At 40.1% G+C, this 20,027-nt stretch overlaps 1 protein-coding gene and 1 long non-coding RNA gene across 5 annotated transcripts in view; one reads left to right on the top strand and one right to left on the bottom strand.

Annotated features, from left to right (window-relative positions):
• Window positions 1-2,653, top strand: part of COMMD1 (copper metabolism domain containing 1) — a 160,859-nt gene extending 158,206 nt beyond the window's left edge. For all 4 annotated transcript variants that reach the window (XM_067704941.1, XM_067704942.1, XM_067704940.1 and 1 more), the window contains one exon: window positions 2,431-2,653. In XM_067704941.1, coding sequence (XP_067561042.1) covers window positions 2,431-2,485 — 55 coding nt within the window. In that variant the 3' untranslated portion in view covers window positions 2,486-2,653. The remainder of the gene's footprint in view (window positions 1-2,430) is intronic.
• Window positions 1-20,027, bottom strand: part of LOC137206201 (uncharacterized) — a 75,449-nt gene that overhangs the window by 10,853 nt on the left and 44,569 nt on the right. The window lies entirely within an intron of this gene.

Here is a 20,027-nt window from a genome sequence, read left to right as displayed (position 1 = left end):
AAGCTCCACCTGTTAAGCCCCAGTTTAAAGGCCCCTGAATTCCTGATAAAAAAAAATATATATATATATATATATATATATATATTTTTTTTTTTTTTTTTGGCGGTACGCGGGCCTCTCACTGCTGTGGCCTCTCCCGTTGCGGAGCACAGGCTCCGGACGCGCAGGCTCAGCGGCCATGGCTCACGGGCCCAGCCGCTCCGCGGCATGTGGGATCTTCCCGGACCGGGGCACGAACCCGTGTCCCCTACGTCGGCAGGCGGACTCTCAACCACTGCGCCACCAGGGAAGCCCCTGATAAAATATTTTGATGACATAACTAGATGAAGCTAGGCCTTGATAATATAGTTTCAGGTAAACTGTTTCTTCAAGAGTAATGTATGGTTACATGTGTCTTTCTAAGACTGTTAGTGTGCATTGTTTCCAGGGGAGAGAGTTGAAGGTTGGGAGTGTGTGGAAAATATTTGTTTAACTTTGGACTCTGTTTAGCCTGCTTTTTCTCTCTAGTATTTGATTCCCCTTAAAAGTAAACCAAGCTTCATTAATACTTAGAGGTCCAATCAAAGATAATTTGAATACTGAAACATAACCAATTAATGACCTTCAGTCAAAAAAGACCCTGGCTATTTATTAATAAACTTTGCTCAGGTTTTCCTATCTCTATGTACATCGTCCTTGATAGGCTCTTCCCATATAAATGGAAATCGAGGTGATTTATTATTGTAACTGACTGTATCTCACTGAGGTGAAACATGGATTACATCATCTTTTCTGCCAGTTTCTTAAATATATATGTTAGACTCTGGTAATTATTAGTTTCTAGACCATTGTTCCAAAGGCCAAATATTTTTAAATGTTTTAAAGTTGGGCTAAAGAGCTCAATAAAACTGAATGAAGAATAAGAGGCTTTCAAATCTGAGACCTGTTCTTAATTTAGCCAAGTGAAGTACCTAATTTGCCATACATTTGCTCTTATTTCCAAAAGGAGATAACCCTGCCTGTAGCTCAAACACAGGAGCATCTTTCTTTTTTTTAATTGGTTTTTGCTTTCGACTAAATGAAAACCTGGCAGTTTCTAAGCTCACATATGAGACTATACCCCTTTCCTATTTAAATACATGTTTGAGGAAAAAGTTCCTTGTAGCCAGGGAAAGCTGCTTTTCCTCCCTTTGAAAGACTCTCATCTGAGAGGCCCCTTCTTCCCCCTCTGTACTTGTTTCTCCTGGGTGATGTTCAGTGCCATCAGTATAGACACAGCACAGCAGCTCACCAACAGCAAAGGTACTTTTACAAAGTCAGATCCTGAAGGTTCTTCTAGCTGATGACAGAGTGACTCCCTCCCTCTGAAGATGCTTATTGGTCTTCCTTTGCCTGCCACTTTGAATGGGGGTGGGGAATGCCATGTATTTAGAAAGGAAAATATAGAGAAAAGAACATTGATCTGGTGACTGTGCCATCAACAAACAGGGATAATAGGCATGTCATTTAACATGCCTGGGGCCTCAATTTCATAACCTGAAAAACAAGGTTAGTTGGGTTATATGGTCTCTAAGAATTCATACTGCTCTAAAATTACATGGTTATTGTTCTTTGGGATCTTGAATATGGTCACTCTTAAAATCCTATACTTTTCCCTTGTCTCTCAAGACAGTGTGGACCTAGCATTTGTCCAGTGTTACATGGAATTTCTGTCACCACACTTTAAAGGCCTTTTCCTTTGATTTCTACCTAATTTGGGGTTGATTGATCCTAACAGTTATTGAGAGGAATGTTTTTGAGGGAAATCTTGGGAGAGTTGGCTTGTAGCAAGTGGAAAGGCCTCAGAAATGTTTAAGGCTGTTTTAAGATCTGGTTATCTTTCAATTATCTGGTTGATGTTTCCCAAGCAACTTGTTCACAGCTTGTCACAATTTCTAGTATAACCACTAAATCCAAGGTAGCCCAATTCCGAGGCAAACACAGAGCCAATCTAAATCCTCCTTCCATTGTTTTTATTACAGGGTGCTATGGAGACAGCATGGACTTTGGAGTCAGCCAGAGCTGGGAGTTCACAATCTGACTCTGCCTTTTTCTGATTTTGTGATACAGGTTAACCTCCCTGTGTCTCAGAGTCATCATCTATAAAACAGCAATACTTAAGTACTTACCTTAAAAATTATTATGGGATTAAATGTGATGACAGACAAGAAGAGCTTCTCATGTGCCTCTTAAAGAGAACACCAGACATTTGTATACCTCTTTAGCATTTATGAAATACCTCATAGAAGTAGTTTCATTTAGGGTGTTGTGTGGATAAAATATCATTTAGGTATTGAGGCCTGAGTCAGGCTTGCTGGGTAGGGGCCCTGGGCTTTGGAGCTAGGTCACACCAGATCCAGAGCCTTGGCTATCTTGAGGGTCTTGTCTAAAATATCCTTTTATATCTTCCAGGAATCTGAATTTCTGTGTTTGGAGTTTGATGAGGTCAAGGTCACCGAAGTCCTGAAGAAGCTCTCGGAGGTAGAAGAAAGTATCAGCACACTGATGCAGCCAGCCTAGCTGAAGATGGAGCTGTTGAAGCAAAGGTGTTCATGATCCCTCCCCAGGGACCTGCTTTTTTTTAAAAAAAAAATCTTATTCCCCCAATAGTATTAAATCCTCAAGTTCAAATCTTGCCTGCCTCAGCTTGCTGCGATTTCTTTCTCTCTTCCTTTCATTTACTCTTATAGTTGATCTACTGCAGACGTTCTTATACTTCAGCATACAGAGGCACTCAGAAAAGCATTTTTTTTAAAAAAAGGCCTTAAGGACCTTATCCACAGAGACTTGGATTCAGTAGGACTGGGGTGGGATCAGCTTTAGAAACCCTTGCTATGGTGGCTTATTCCTGGGTAGGCTTATAGGAATTTATACATGATAAATCATGTATAAATTTGGTCAAGGCTGACCAAATATGGCCTGAGCTGAGGCCTAGAGGAGCCTGCCTAACCTAGAAGAGGTTTACTGACCTTAGTAAGACATGAGATGCTTCTGGAACTGATTGAGGCATTTGTATTAGTTCTGCTTAAATCTTGGGGGGTCTGGTTTGATCTGAGCTACTGAGAAACTTGGGCTTTTCTGGAACCTAGAACTAAATTGGCCTTATCATAAAGGGTCTCCCTTCACTTATCTCAAGTCAGGATTGTGGGAAGGGAAAATGTCTCTTGAAGTGATGTGAGGTCTTTACCTCAGAAAATTTTACCTAAGTCATCAAATAAAACTTTTTCAAGACAATTTCTTCAAGAAAACTAGCATAAAAACTAGGTCCTGGGAATTCCCTGGTGGCGTGGTGGTTAAGGATCTGCCTGCCAACGCGGGGGACACGGGTTCAAGCCCTGGTCCGGGAAGATCCCACATGCCGTGGAGCAACTAAGCCCGTGTGCCACAACTACTGAGCCTGCGCTCTGGAGCCCGCGAGCCACAACTACTGAGCCTGTGAGCCACAGCTACTGAAGCCCGCGCCCCTAGTGCCCTTGCTCTGCAACAAAGAGAAGCCACTGCAATGAGAAGCCTGTGCACCGCAACAAAGAATAGTCCCCGCTTGCCGCAACTAGAGAAAGCCCGCGTGCAGCAACGAACACCCAACGTACCCAATAAATAAATAAACAAACAAACTAGGTCCTGGTAGAGAAGTTATACCAAACACCAAGAATATTCTAAGAGGAGGAACTGTCAACTAGTACATTGAGGCTATGGTCCTTGTTGAACAGGTTTTGTCATCTGACACTGATAACATTTAGAAACTTCAGTTGCCTTTGGGATGTAATGTGTCCCAAAAATGTAGTGCTCTTGGTCTGTGGTTACAGCATATGTCAGTTCTAATGAGTTTATTCCAGGGCAGTAATAATTCCTCTTCTGTTAAGCATTTTCTCCTAAATCAGTTTAAAGACATTTTAGGAGCTTTTCCAAAACCCAAGCAGAAAATTTGGCTTCCTCTCTGATTAAAACCATCCCAGCAGTTAGCAGACAATAACCAGAAAGTTTTAAATGTAGCCCCTGTGGACCCTTCAGAAAACATCTTGAAACAGTATGGTAAATAGATTCAGAAAAGGCGCGTGGTTTGGCGAAAGAACTATTAAAACTTGCTTTCTGTTCTCAGGGCTACTGTCACGTGATCCAGGAGAATTTAGATAATGTCTCCTGCTGTAAAATGGAGGAAAAGAATATCTCATCAGATAATGGGATTCCAGATGTCACTGAAAGGAAGAACTGTAGCTACCATGTTAGTATTGAGTCACATTTCCAATGAAAGTCTATGGAGGCCTGAAGGAACAGTCCATGGGCCCACAGGGAGAGGGCATCATTGTTGTGGTTTGAAGCTCTATTTAGGTCATTCTGTGAAAGTAATAGCCACAAAAGTGGACATGGGCTTTTTTATTATATCCCCAAACCCTAGGTCATTGGTAAAACTGTGAATGCATACTGAATTTTTCAGAATAATGATAATAATAATAAAAGAAACTGGTTGCTGAAGGTGGGCCCCATATTTAACACTAAACACTTTTGAATGCAGGTGGTTTCAGACAGGGTGTGTTTGTATGTGTTTTATGTTTACTGGTGATTTTTTACTTTCTGATTGCCAAGGGAGTATTATGTTTATTATAGTCTATTGTGAAAATATAGTACTCACTAAGAAGAGTTAAATGACCCATCAACCTAATATACAGAGATAACAAAAAGAAGGCTAGGACTAGAAGAAGAGTTGACTTTCCCTGAATAAATTCCTGGAAGTGGAGCACATGGGTTTTTTGGGTTTTTTTATTATTATTATTATTGAGGTATAGTTGATGTACAGAGCACACAGTTTTTAAGACTTTGATAAACATTACAAATTGCTCTCCAAAAAGGTTAATATCAGTTTGTATTACCTCTAAGAAAGTATGCGACTAAATCATTCCCTTTCTTGCCTATTGGATATTATCTGCTTTTTGTATTTTCTGGTACTGACCTGTTTTTGTAAATTTTTGCAAAGGGCACTTACTTATACTAGGACACCTTCCTGGGGATGGGGCAAGCATGGAGAAAGGACCAGGAAAGGAGAAAACTGGCATAAGGGTCCCAGCAGACCCCACTATGGTTCCTACCTCTATAACCCTAGGTTAAAACCACTTTATTTTGAGTTCAGGAAATGTGGAGCAAAATAAAAATAATCCTCAGCCTGAATTGGGCCTTGTAGAAATTGTCCCTGCTTAAACCATAAGCACTGTAACGTTAGTCTGTTTAGAAACAGTACAGACAAGCCAAACGTTGCTTTCAAAATAAAGTCAGAAAGAATCTCCAGACTTCAGCAGTTTCATGTTGATAGGGAGCAAAGGATTTGGCCTTATTCTCAGGACTGCCTTTTCTTGGAAGCTCTGGTTCCTATCAGCTTCATCAGTGGAGGCTTAAATTCGACTATTATAGCCTCCTCTTTCCTTTATATAACCTCTCTTCCCCCAGTCTTGCTTTAACGATGATTCAAAAGGAATTGCAGCATTTTAAAGTTTAGTTTAACTTAGTCTTTCCCAAGTGCAAGCAGGTGGTGAAAAGCAAACGATCACATTGAGTATCTGAAATCTTAAATAGCTGACATTGTGTCAAGCTAGTAATTATTGAAGTTCTTTTTTTAGACCTGAGTGAAAATTTGGAAAACAGAATATAATAGAAATTAAAGGAAAATAAATGTTAAACAGATGTTAGAAAATATTGTTTTCTGAAGTACACAATAAATATCTAGACCAGTGAAGGGACAAGGATATAGAAGAAGGCCTTCTGGAGTCAGATCAGAAATGGTTTGATACTTTTCTAAAAGAACAGGATGCTGGAAAAGATGGGCCTTTGTGAGACAGTCGCCACCTTATAATTCTTAACTGTCCAACTTCCCAGCCAAGGTTTTCAAATATTTTAGATGGTGATTTAGCCAGCAGAAGGGAAAACGTAAATAGAACATAATTAGTTTGCATTTAACTCTAGTTGCAAAGTGTACAGTTTTTTACCTCAAAATTTGAGAAATAGCAATTTTTATCTAAGTGCAGTCAGTTCTCCCTTATCTGGGGACGGCCATAAACGTCTCTTACCACGTCACAACTACATGCCGTGCTCACTAGCTTATGTTGCAAAAGGAACCTGCCTTGGCCTGTTTCCTGTCAGATAAATGGTGCCAACCAACATAATTCACAAGTTTAGTACATATATTATCAGAATAAAATACTAAGCCTGTACATGAGAAGATAGTAAAATACGGGTATTTACATCTTTTACTCACCAAGCACTGTAAGTAGGCCTTTTGTTTCTCTCTTACCTGCTCTTGGCTAGTTTTCTGTTTCTTACTAGTGTTAGGGTTTCAAGTTCTGTTGATTTACAGGATGGAGGTGGGGGAGAAATGGGAAGGGGGGAAATATAGGTTTGATTGCACAGTGGAATAAGAGATTAAACTACTAGTTTAAAGGAATTTAGGCTGAATAATGAAAATAGTTAAAATCCTTAATGCTGCTATTATACTGTTTTTACATTAAAGAAATAAAAATAAATTGGGGAATTTTATATGATTCATATTCTGGCTATTTTTAGAACCATGGCTAAAATTTGGCACTGATCTCCAAATGACCGATTTGGAGGCTTTTGTAGAAGCTATTTTATCATCTTGTCAAAATGGGGAAACATCTGGAGAGACAGGGCAGAGGACTTGTACAAGGCCGTCGTCAGGAAGAGACCTTAAGGTACTGTCTTCCATCTCTATGTTCTACCTGCCAGACTCACCAAAAGAATAAAATGTGCTTGTAGAAAATAACCTATGTCTTAGCTCATTGTGTTTAGATGATGATAATTTTTCCAGTGATGATTTTTCTTTGGAGATATGACCTTGAGGGCTGTGAGGTCCAGTGTCACTTGCAACCTGCATCCACATTAGACCTGTCTCTGTGCTGAGGCTGCTAATGTCCTTTGTAGAGCCTGATGCTATTTCTTATTACCTTGGCTTCACTCAATGCCACCCATCTCTAGGACAATGTGCAAGATGAGTCTGCTGCCACATGGGGCTTCCTGGCTGTCCACAGTACCCAGACAGGCAGCAGATTATCCTTATCCTTGCTGGACAACCATGACCCAAGCTTACTAAATACAACATAACTCTTGTTCATTAATTCATTATAATAATGTCTATAGTGAATTCTGTAGCAGCCACTTCCTCACTGTTACGGTTTTCTCAACATGGTCTACCCACAGTGCAGTAGAAGAGAAGTCAGATTTTTTTTTTTTACATTTTAATTATAAAAGTAACACATGTTGGGAATTCCCTGGCTGTCCAGTGGTTAGGACTCCATGCTTTCACTGCAAGGGGCACAGGTTCAATCCCTGGTCAGGAAACTAAGATCCCATAAGCCACATGGTGCAGCCAAAAAAAAAAAAAAAAAGTAACATGTGCTCATTAAAAATTATTAAAGATTATTTAATTTTTAAATCAGTATAGAATTGTATAGAATCAGTCTTCCTTGCCTTTTGCTTTCAAAAAAAGTCTCTCTCCCCTGAAGTAGTTGCTGTTAACAGTCTGGAAGGTGTGTTTCCTTCCAGACACTTTCTAGGCACATCAAAGTAAGGGGGTATATACATACATACATACACACACATATACTATATCTATATCCATATATATGTTGATATAGTTATATGTTCAAGTATACCTTCAAAGCATCATTTTAGTGGTCCTTAACTTTTGGATGATACTTTATGTCTTAAAGAATCCAATGAAAGCTATGGTTTCTCTTTCCCAGAAAAAAGACATGCACATATTCACTGAATTTTTCATTCAGTGTCAGGAGTTTCATGAATTCCCAGAAAGCAATCTGCCACCACCTCTACCAATCCCCTAAGGTTTATGGAGCCAGGGGCAACCAAGAAAATAACAACAATTTGTAGTGGATTTGGAGAGGATTATTATTTACAGCAGAAACCTAATGAATCCGTATACTCAGGGTGCTCTTAGTTGAATTTTCTGGTCAACAGAGTTTATCACAAAATCTTTTTTAGTTACAAAACTTTGAATTAAAAACATTATAAAAAGTCTCAGTTCACTCCCCTCTGTGACAGACAAGGATCCCTCAGTACTCCATTCTCATCCCTTTGTGCCTGCTGAACTTTCACAACTGCCATCACAGCGCCTAAGCATTTTAGTACACCTCTTTGTCTGCACATCTGTCTCCCCCCACCCCTCCCCCCACCCCATGGCTGTGAACTCCTTAAGGAGAGGGACCTTATCTCATCATCTTTGTATGCTTCCCCCTCCCCCTGCCTACAAAAGTCTCCACAATTGTGCATGAGATGAATGAGCATCAGAGGTGTGATGATTGAGTTGAGTATTAATCAAATCCAGTGGTTCCATTTACTAGGGAAAAAGAAAGCATTGGAGTCAGAGAGATGTAGGTTTCAATCACAGCTCTGCACAGGCCTGACTGTGGGACCTCAGGCGAGTTTAGTTTTCTCATCTGAAAAATAGGGCTGATTTTTTTTTTTAAGGGATGATAAATCGAATTCACAGGATTAGATACTATAGGATAAATAGGATTTAGGAGATAGTCTAAAAGACATCTTTTAGAGACCAAAGGGCTCTTTGCCCGGGTCAAATCCTGGCTCTTTTATTTACAAGTTGTGCAAACTAGGGCAACTTATTTAACATCTCTTTGCCTCAGTTTCTTCATTTGTAAAAATGAGATGATAATACAATAATACCTACCTCAGTTGGCATACTAGGAGAATAAAATGAGTTAATATGTAGAAAGCACCTGGGATAATATCTGCACAGAGTTGGCACATATAAATGTTTGCTGTTGCTATTTTTATTATCATTATTACTACTGTTAGGAACTGTCTTCTTAGGAAGCTAAAACCAGTAACCATGAAGCAGTTTACAAGCATTTCAGGTCAGTGGTCAATTAAGTGCTAAATTGAATGGTACAAACACAATTGCTATGAGAGTTTCAGCAAAGAAAAAGGTCAGAGGGGGCTGGAGTCATCTGGAAAGGTTTATAAGCCAAAGCTTTTTAAAATCAGGTGAACTCGTGAAGATAGAGGGGTATGTTTTTGGATCTGGAGGTGGAAAGGGAACACGTTTCCAGGAATGGGTAGAGTCACTCCTTTTCATGGAAGGGGCCTGCCTTTTCTCTTGGTGGATGTTTACAATTCCGAATCTTATCTGGCTCACAATCTGGGGCTCAGGTTCTAGGTGATGAGTTGTCATAAATGGAGAGCTGAGAAAAGGGAGACTAATGCAGTTGTGTTCCTGTGGAAGACAATCAAACAAAGCTAAACGTAGCTGGAGTCAGAGAATCTGTGACTACTAACAGACGCAGGACTGTGCAACTAACAAACCCCAAGGCTTACTCCCTCCCTGAGGAGGTGAGGCCACAAGCAGTTACTGTAGCATGCCTGGTGGAACTCTGGGCCCATTCTGGCTCGATTGAGAAGGAAGGTGAAGTCTGTTGTTCTTTCAAGGGTTGCTTACCTGCCTCCTGAAGAGAATCCCCAGGGCCTAGATTCTGGAAAGGGAAGGGAAAGCAACGAGAAATAAAAAACAACCTTTGTCTTGTTAGCCCATGAGATTCACGTTCATGCCCCGCAAGCACTTTGCAGGAAGGAATGAGTGGGTTTTTTTGGCTGCGTTGGGTCTTTGTTGCTGCGCGCGGGCTTTCTCTAGTTGTGGTGAGCAGGAGCTACTCTTCGTGGCGGTGCGCAGGCTTCTCATTGCAGTGGCTTCTCTTGTTGTGGAGCATGGGCTCTAGGCATGTGGGCTTCAGTAGTTGTGGTATGTGGGCTCAGAAGTTGTGGCTCACGGGCTCTAGAGCGCAGGCTTGGTAGTTGTGGCGCATGGGCTTAGTTGCTCTGCGGCATGTGGGATCTTCCCAGACCAGGGCTCGAACCCATGTCCCCTGCATTGGCAGGCAGATTCTTAACCATTGTGCCACCAAGGAAGCCCAGAATGAGTGTTCTTTAAAAAAAATTCATTCCTACCTGCTCTTTCCCACAAAGCAGAGTTCATTTGTGGCGACTTAACGGGGGTGAAGGTTGTTACTCTGTAAAACTGAACTTTGCCCAGAGAGTTTGTATTTGCTGTCAACCAACAGCCAAAGAATGGCCCAGGAAGGCAGATGGGCCAGGTAACATTCACTGTCCCCTGGAGCCCCACCCTAACCTGGAGTGGCCGGCCCAGGTAGGGGCTAGAGGTGAGGTGCCAAATCCTCTGGGCACTGAAGGTCCACCTGGCTTTGGACCTCATAGACCAAGGAGGTGCCTTTCCCCAGATCCCCTCTGAGGTGGAAGAAAGCAAATCACTTCATAAATTACTTACTGTATGGTCCATTAAACCATAGATGTAACCATTTGCTGGTTAGTGTACCACCACTTTAAATATGGTCTATAGGGAATTTAGAGAAAAATCTTTTCCCCCAGTATCAGGAAGTAAGTTTAATAAATAAGTAAGTAAATAATAACTAACCAGATAATTTGAGTAGAGGAGTATCCAGTGGGCAAGTTATCAGACCCACCCAATTCCCTTGCTGAGACAGATGGAAAAAAGCTGATCCTTCTTTGCATCTATGCTTATGTATGTAACTTTAGTAAATGGGGAAGAGTAAGGCAAAAGTTTAACAAACAGTCCCCTTTCCTCTCCCTGTACACATAGGGAGCTGTTGAATAAAAAGCCAAGGGAATTTGATTCTGAAGTTCCCTGAAGAGCTGGAGAAATCTCCTCACGGGGGACCTGACCCTGGGAGAATCAACTTGCAGGCCCTGTGGGAAAGCAGCCGGAGAATCACTGCTGGAGAGGTGAGACCCAGCTAGTCCCTATTGACCTGCATGAGCCCCCGGAGAGAAGTGGTTGCTGCATAACAGCAGGGCCATTCTTTGTAGATGGAACACTACACCTAGTTTTGTACCTGGAAGCTTAACCAATTAATAAGCCACTTAACTGTGGTTTGTTAAGAAGCTGGTTTGGGGAGAGACGAGGGTTTAAACTCTTATCCTTTCCTTCCATTTTATCTTATCCTTGTCCTGGAAAAGGACTGAAGATTGCTGGTGACTTGTTCCATTTCTTACCCTTATTTTGCCAGGTGCTAAATCACCCAGTCAGTCAGCATTAAGCACATGCTTCCAGCTAAGTTTTTTGAGAGATTAAAAATGTTTCAACTGTCAAAAGTATCACCATAGTCTTAGGAAAAATCAGGACTTTTGTAGGATTTCTGTGCTTTCATAGTTTTTTTGTTTTTTTCAGTTTTTTTAAATTATAAGTACAAAGAAGGGAGGAGACTCATAATCTTTTTACAGGGACTGTTAAGGGTCTTAATCAGGCCTGATATCCCACAAAGTTTCCAGGGTGCCCTGTGGGAGGAGTATAGGGCTGCCCAAGAGGCCGAGGCCACTGGAAGAGGGATTGATTATATTTCAGGGTTAAGAGGGTACCTCCCGTTCCGGGAGCTCAGAACATGGACCTTGGCCTTTTGGGTGGAAGTGTATGGACATTTCTGTCTTCAAGGAGCTGTTTTGGTTTGGTTTTAACTTTATGCAAATAATACATGGATACATTGTCCTTGAGAAGCATTTAAACCTTATAATTAAGGCTAAAGTCCTCTATGACCAATACCGTCCATCCTGGTTTCTTCCTCCTCTTCCTCAGCAATAATCCCTGTGATCACTTTGAGTGTATCTCCTTCCATGGTTTTTTTATGATTTTTACCTACCTGCATATATGGCCATATTTACAGTACTGTTTTATGTATTCCTGTAACACAAGTGCAATCACTGTATGTATTATCCTGCAAATTGCTTTTTTCCCTCAACAGCATGTTTTGGAACTTTTCTAAATTAGTACTACAGAGACCAACAACCCACCAAACTGATATAGAGAATATTTCAAAGTGGAAGCATCTGAACTACAGAAGATGCTGAAAGAAATCTCATTAGAACTTCCCTTATCTGATCAGAACAGAGCTCTACTAGAGCCAGCTGCCAGCACTCTCCCCTCATCACCCTTACGGCTCAAATTAGGGAGGCTGACCTTGGGCACCGAGACATCCCCCCAAAATTGTGTAAACACATCTCACCAGAGCCTTCCATCCTTTGAAGCCCAAAGCCCCTCCCCTCCTATTAACCTGGTATATAAACCTTTACTCCTAGCTATTCTGGGAGCTACTCTAGATTAGTACAGGGAGTACTATGGGGTGGTCCTGCATTCATAATATTAATACATTTTTCTCCTGTTAATTTGTGTGTTGTCAGTTCATGTGCATCGCACTCCCCTCAGTCAGACCTAAGTTGGTAGAGAAGTTTTTCCTCCCAAAAGTTTATATAAATTTACCTCACTAATTTCAACTGCTGCATAGTATTACAGAGAGACAATAGGTTTGGGTTTTGTTTTTCTTTAATTCCCTATCAATGGATTTTTAGGTTGTTTCCAGTTTTTCCCCATGGCAAACAATACTGCAGTGAATATACTTGCACCTGCCTCCCTATATACATGTGCAAATATATCTTAGAAAACAGGAATTGCTATATTATGGGTTATACGCTTTTTAGATTCTAGACACTGGCAAATAGACTGGAGTACGATAAATGTTTAATAGCCAGTCTCCCATAAAAGGAGGTAGGGGCTAATTTGTAGCATTTGTCCTATTTCCATTGTGTGAGTTCTCCCACCATGGCCAATTTCAAACTACTAATATTCATTACTGAACTTGGACTTGGGACGAGTTATACACCGTTAGCTCTTGCAAGCTGGTACGAACTGGCTCCAGCACAGTTCGAGAATTCCTCAAACTCAGGATGCAGATAGATACCGGCAAACAGCCCTCCGAAGTAGCCCAACCAACTTGTACTTTCGCAAGCAGTGTATGAACCTGTCTTGATAATATTACAGTTTTTTGCAAATATGAGTCAAAAAACGATACCTCATTTTGCCTTGCATATTCCCAGTCATCAATGAGGTTGAGCATCTTTTCACATTTTATCAGTATTTCCTGCTCTGTGAAATGGTCCATATCCTTTGCCTGTTTGTTTTTTCTTGTTGTTGTTTTACTTAATCATCTTTTTCTTACTGATTTTTTGGAGCCCTTGATGTAGTCTGAAAATATATTGTCCTTCAAGTAGTTTTCAATCTATTTTAGAGAATAAAATTGGAGGAATATTCCCAAATTCTATTGAGTACCTACTATATGAACATACCCATCAAGGACTGGGACTGAGAAAAGTACACATGATGTACATCAAATTCTGTGTGTACTTGTGTACCATTGTGGTAGGGTCAGTTGAACACACATGTGCATACCACTAGTACTAATAACAAGTAATTACTGTGAAAAATACATAAATTGTATTTTGGCTCAGTCAGGCTATTTGTTGTATTTTTCATAAGCATATTATCGATCATTTCTCTTGGGGTCACTTAGGTCACTGGACTTTTTTCCTGAAGGAATATATATACCAGCACTTCTTATTCACACTGAAGTCTCTTGTGAGTCTTCCTGTGAGGTCTTATCCTCATCTTTTCACTGTTGGCCCTGATCTGAAAAGGTGGAGTGCTTTTCTCTCCAGGCTATTCTTCCCTGAAAATGACTGGCTGCCCCAGCAGCTTGCTGTCTTCTGGGATGAATTAAGAACTACAGTTTTGCCCAGGAGGAACCAAGATGGCGGAGTAGAAGGACGTGCTCTCACTCCCTCTTGTGAGAACACCAGAATCACAACTAGCTGCTGGACAATCATCGACAGGAAGACACTGGAAATCACCAAAAAGGATACCCCACATCCAAAGACAAAAGGGAAGCCACAATGAGATGGTAGGAGGGGACCAATCACAGTAAAATCATATCCCATCACTGCTGGGTGGGTGACTCACAGACTGGAGAACACTTATACCAGAGAAGTCCACCCACTGGAGTGAAGGTTCTGAGCCCCACATCAGGCTTCCCAACCTGGGAGTCCAGCAACGGGAGGAGAAATTCCTAGAGAATCAGACTTTGAAGCCTAGTGGGATTTGATTGCAGAACTTAGACAGGACTGGGGGAAACAGAGACTCCACTCTTGGAGGGCACACACAAAGTGTGTGCATTGGGACCCAGGGGAAGGAGCAGTGACCCCAGGGGAGACTGAACCAGACCTACCTGCTAGTGTTGGAGGGTCTCCTGCAGAGGCAGGGGGTGTCTGTGGCTCACCATGGGGACAAGGAAACTGGCAGCAGAAGTTCTGGGACGTACTCCTTGGCATGAGCCCTCCCAGAGTCTGTCATTAGCCTCACCAAAGAGCCCAGGTAGGCTCCAGTGTTGGGGTGCCTCAGACCAAACAACCAACAGGGAGGGAACCCAGCCCCACCCATCAGTGGTCAAGGAGATTAAAGTTTTACTGAGCTCTGCCCAGCAGGGCAACAGTCAGCTGTACCCACCACCAGTCCCTCCCATCAGGAAATTTACACAAGCCTCTTAGATAGCCTCATCCACCAGAGGGCAGACAGCAGAAGCAAAAAGAACTACAATCCTGCAGCCAGTGGATCAAAAACCACATTCACAGAAAGATAGACAAGATGAAAAGGCAGAGGGCTATGTACCAGATGAAGGAACAAAATAAAACCCCAGAAAAACAACTAAATGAAGTGGAGATAGGCAACCTTCCAGAAAAAGAATTCAGAATAGTGATAGTGAAGATGATCCAGGACCTCAGAAAAAGAATGGAGGCAAAGATCGAGAAGGTGCAAGAAATGTTTAACAACAACCTAGAAGACTTAAAGAACAAACAGAGATGAACAATACAATAACTGAAATGAAAACTACACTAGAAGGAATCAATAGCAGAATAACTGAGGTAGAAGAATGGATAAGTGACCTGGAAGACAGAATGGTGTGGAATTCACTGCTGCAGAACACAATAAAGAAAAATGAATGAAAAGAAATGAAGACAGCCTAAGAAACCTCTGAGACAACATTAAACGCAACAACATTCACATTGTAGGGGTCCCAGAAGGAGAAGAGAGAGAGAAAGGACCCGAGAAAATATTTGAAGAGATTATAGTTGAAAACTTCCCTAACATGGGAAAGGAAATAGCCACCCAAGTCCAGGAAGCACAGCAAGTCCCATACAGGATAAACCCAAGGAGAAACAGGCCGAGACACATAGTAATCAAATTGGCAAAAATTAAAGACAAAGAAAAATTATTGAAGGCAGCAAGGGAAAAATGACAACATACAAGGGAACTCCCATAAGGTTAACAGCTGATTTCTCAGCAGAAACTCTACAAGCCAGAAGGGAGTGGCATGATATACTTAAAGTGTGGAAAGGGAAGAACCTACAACTAAGATTCCTCTACCCGACAAGGATCTCATTCAGATTCGATGGAGAAATCAAAAGCTTTACAGACAATCAAAAGCTAAGAGAATTCAGCACCACCAAACCACCTCTACGATAAATGCTACAGGAACTTCTGTAAGTGGGAAACACAAGAGAAGAAAAGGACCTACAAAAACAAACCCAAAACAATTAAGAAAATGGTCACATTAACATACATACCAATAATTACCTTAAATGTGAATGGATTAAATGCTCCAACCAAAAGACACAGGCTTGCGGAGTGGATACAAAAACAAGACCCATATATATACTGTCTGCAAGAGACCCACTTCAGACCTAGGGACACATTCAGGCTGAAAGTGAGGGTATGGAAAAAGATATTCCATGCAAATGGAAGTCAAAAGAAAGCTGGAATAGCAACACTCATATCAGATAAAATAGACTTTAAAGTAAAGAATGTTACAAGAGACAAGGAAGGACACTACATAATGATAAAGGGATCAACCCAAGAAGAAGATATAACAATTATAAATATATATGCACCCAACGTAGGAGCACCTCAATACATAAGGCAACTGCTATAAAAGAGGAAATTGACAGTAACACAATAATAGTGGGGGACTTTAACACCTCACTTACACCAATGGACAGATCATCCAAAATGAAAATAAATAAGGAAACAGAAGCTTTAAATAACACAATAGACCAGATAGATTTAATTGATATTTAAAGGACATTCCATCCAAAAACAGCAGATTACACTTTCTTCTCAAGTGCACACGGAACATTCTCCAGGATAGATCACATCTTGGGTCACAAATCAAACGTCAGTAAATTTAAGAAAATTGAAATCATATCAAGCATCTTTTCTGACCACAACGCTATGAGATTAGAAATCAATTACAGGGAAAAAAACATAAAAAACACAAACACATGGAGGCTAAACAATCCATTACTAAATAACCAAGAGATCACTGAAGAAATCAAAGAGGAAATCAAAAAATACCTAGAGACAAATGACAATGAAAACACGATGATCCAAAACCTATGGGATGCAGCAAAAGCAATTCTAAGAGGGAAGTTTATAGCTATACAAGCCTACCTCAAGAAACAAGAAAAATCTCAAATAAACAATCTAATCTTACACCTAAAGGAACTAGAGAAAGAAGAACAAACAAAACCCAAAGTTAGCAGAAGGAAAGAAATCATAAAGATCAGAGCAGAAATAAATGAAATAAAAACAAAGAAAACAGTAGCAAAGATCAATAAAACTAAATGCTGGTTCTTTGAGAAGATAAACAAAATTGATAAATCATTAGCCAGACTCATCAAGAAAAAGAGGGAAAGGACTCAAATCAATAAAATTAGAAATGAAAAAGGAGAAGTTACGACAGACACCACAGAAATACAAAGCATCCTAAGAGACTACTACAAGTAACTCTATGCCAATGAAATGGACAACCTGGAAGAAATGGACAAATTCTTAGGTATAACCTTCCAGGACTGAACCAGGAAGAAATAGAAAATATGAACAGACCAATCACAAGTAATGAAATTTAAAATGTGATTAAAAATCTTCCAACAAAAGTCCAGGACCAGATGGCTTCACAGGTGAATTCTATCAAACATTTAGAGATGAGCTAACACCCATCCTTCTCAAACTCTTCCAAAAAATTGCAGAGGAACAAACACTCCCAAACTCATTCTATGAGGCCACCATCACCCTGATACCAAAACCAGACAAAGATACTACAAAAAAAGAAAATTACAGACCAATATCACTGATGAATATAGATGCAAAAATCCTCAACAAAATACTAGCAAACAGAATCCAACAACACAGTAAAAGGATCATACACCATGATCAAGTGTGATTTATCCCAGGGATGCAAGGATTCTTCTATATATGCAAATCAATCAAAGTGATACACCATATTAACATTGAAGAATAAAAACCATATGATCATCTCAATAGATGCAGATAAAGCTTTTGACAAAATTCAACACGCTTTTATGATAAAAGCTCTCCAGAAAGTGGGCATAGAGGGAACCTACCTCAACATAATAAAGGCCATATACGACAAACCCACAGCAAACGTCATTCTCAATGGTGAAAAACTGAAAGCATTTCCTCTAAGATCAGGAACAAGACAAGGATGTCCACTCTCATCACTATTATTCAATATAGTTTTGGAAGTCGTAGCCACAGCAATCAGAGAAGAAAGAGAAAGAAAAGGAATACAAATTGGAAGAGAAGAAGTAAAACTGTCAGTGTTTGCAGATGACATGATACTATACATAGAGAATCCTAAAGATGCCACCAGAAAACTACTAGAGCTAATCAGTGAATTTGGTAAAGTTGCAGGATACAAAATTAATGCATGGATATCTCTGGCATTCCTATACACTAATGATGAAAAATCTGAAAGAGAAATTAAGGACACTCTCCCATTTACCACTGCAACAAAAAGAATAAAATACCTAGGAATAAACCTACCTAGGGAGACAAAAGACATGTATGCAGAAAACTATAAGACACTGATGAAAGAAATTAAAGATGATACAAATAGATGGAGAGATATACCATGTTCTTAGATTGGAAGAATCAACATTGTGAGAATGACTCTACTACCCAAAGCAATCTACAGATTCAATGCAATCTGTATCAAACTACCAATGGCATTTTTCACAGAACTAGAACAAAAAATTTCACAATTTGTATGGAAACACAAAAGACCCCGAATAGCCAAAGCAGTGTTGAGGGAAAAAAATGGAGCTGGAGGAATCAGACTCCCTGACTTCAGACTATACTACAAAGCTACAGTAATCAAGACAATATGGTACTGGCACAAAAACAGAAACATAGATCAATGGAACAAGATAGAAAGTCCAGAGATAAACCCACGCACCTGTGGTCAACTAATCTATGACAAAGGAGGTAAGGATGTACAATGGAGAAAAGACAGTCTCTTCAATAAGTGGTGCTGGGAAAACTGGACAGCTACATGTAAAAGAATGAAATTAGAACACTCCCTAACACCATACACAAAAATAAACTCAAAATGGATTCGAGACCTAAATGTAAGACCTGACACTATAAAACTCTTAGAGGAAAACATAGGAAGAACACTCTTTGACATAAATCACACAAGATCTTTTTTGATCCACCTCCTAGAGTAATGGAAATAAAAACAAAAATAAACAAATGGGACCTAATGAAACTTAAAAGCTTTTGCAGAGCAAAGGAAACTACCAACAAGAGGAAAAGACAGCCCTAAGAATGGGAGAAAATATTTGCAAACGAATCAACGGACAAAGGATTAATCTCCAAAATATATTACAGCTCATGCAGCTCAATGTTAAAGAAACAATCCAATCCAAAAATGGGCAGAAGACCTAAATAGATATCTCTGCAAATAAGACATACAGATGGCGAAGAAGCACATGAGAAGCTGCTCAACATCACTAATTATTAGAGAAATGCAAATCAAAGGCACAGTGAGGTATCACCTCACACCATTTAGAATGGGCATCATTAGAAAATCTACAAACAACAAATGCCGGAGAGGGAGTGGAGAAAATGGAACCCTCTTGCAGTGTTCGTGGGAATGTAAATTGATACAGCCACTATGGAGAACAGTATGGAGATTCCTTAAAAAACTAAAAATGGAATTACCATATTATCCAGCAATCCCACTACTGGGCATATACCCAGAGAAAACCATAATTCAAAAAGACACACGCACCCCAGTGTTCATTGCAGCACTATTTACAATAGCCAGGTCATGGAAGCAACCTAAATGCCCATTGACAGATGAATGGATAAAGAAGATGTGGTACATATATACAATGGAATATTACTCAGCCATAAAAAGGAACGAAATTGGGTCATTTGTTGAGACGTTGGTGGATCTAGAGACTGTCATACAGAGTGAAGTAAGTCAGAGAAAAACAAATATCGTATATTAACGCATGTATGTGGAACCTAGAAAAATGGTACAGATGAACCAATTTGCAGGGCAGAAGTTGAGACACAGATGTAGAGAACAAACTTATGCACAGCAAGGGGGAAAGCCGTGGGGGGGTGGGGATGGTGGTGTGATGAATTGGGCATTTGGAATTGACATGTATACACTGATGTGTATAAAATTGATGACCAATAAGAACCTGCTGTATAAAAAAATAAATAAAATAAAATTCAAAAATTAAAGAAAATAAATAATTTACCTTGTAGGGTAACATAAGCTCTTCAAATTAACTGTGTGCACAAATAGTAAAGCTTTCTGAACAATATACATCTTATATAAACTTATAAGGGTGACTTTTGTACACTATTTTATGCTTTATTTTATGCATTGAAACATTTTTTCAGTTTTATCTCAAAAAAAATAAAGAATTCAATCACCCCAACCAAAAAAAAAAAAAAAAGGAACTACAGTTTTTCTCTGGGATGGACTGTTCCCATAATCCCTCAAATGCAGGATGCAGGAGATGGCCTGTTTTTACAAAGGCAGGGCTGTGGAGAAGAAAACAATAGAGGTGTCATCTGAGATGGGAGTGGTTATATGCCAAATGCAGTTATGACTGCTTATAATTTGCTGCTCAGAGAGATTTCATACTTGAACCATATATCAAAAGTTTTAAGTTGAAAACATATTGAAATGGTACCAGGTGGTAGCGCAGATGTTAGGGAGGGAAACTCTTGAATCCCC

The sequence above is a fragment of the Pseudorca crassidens genome, chromosome 14 (genome assembly GCF_039906515.1).
Source record: "Pseudorca crassidens isolate mPseCra1 chromosome 14, mPseCra1.hap1, whole genome shotgun sequence".
NCBI lineage: Eukaryota > Metazoa > Chordata > Mammalia > Artiodactyla > Delphinidae > Pseudorca > Pseudorca crassidens.
The sequence above is the reverse complement of the archived record's forward strand: the minus strand, read 5'-3'. Positions and strand labels throughout refer to the sequence as shown.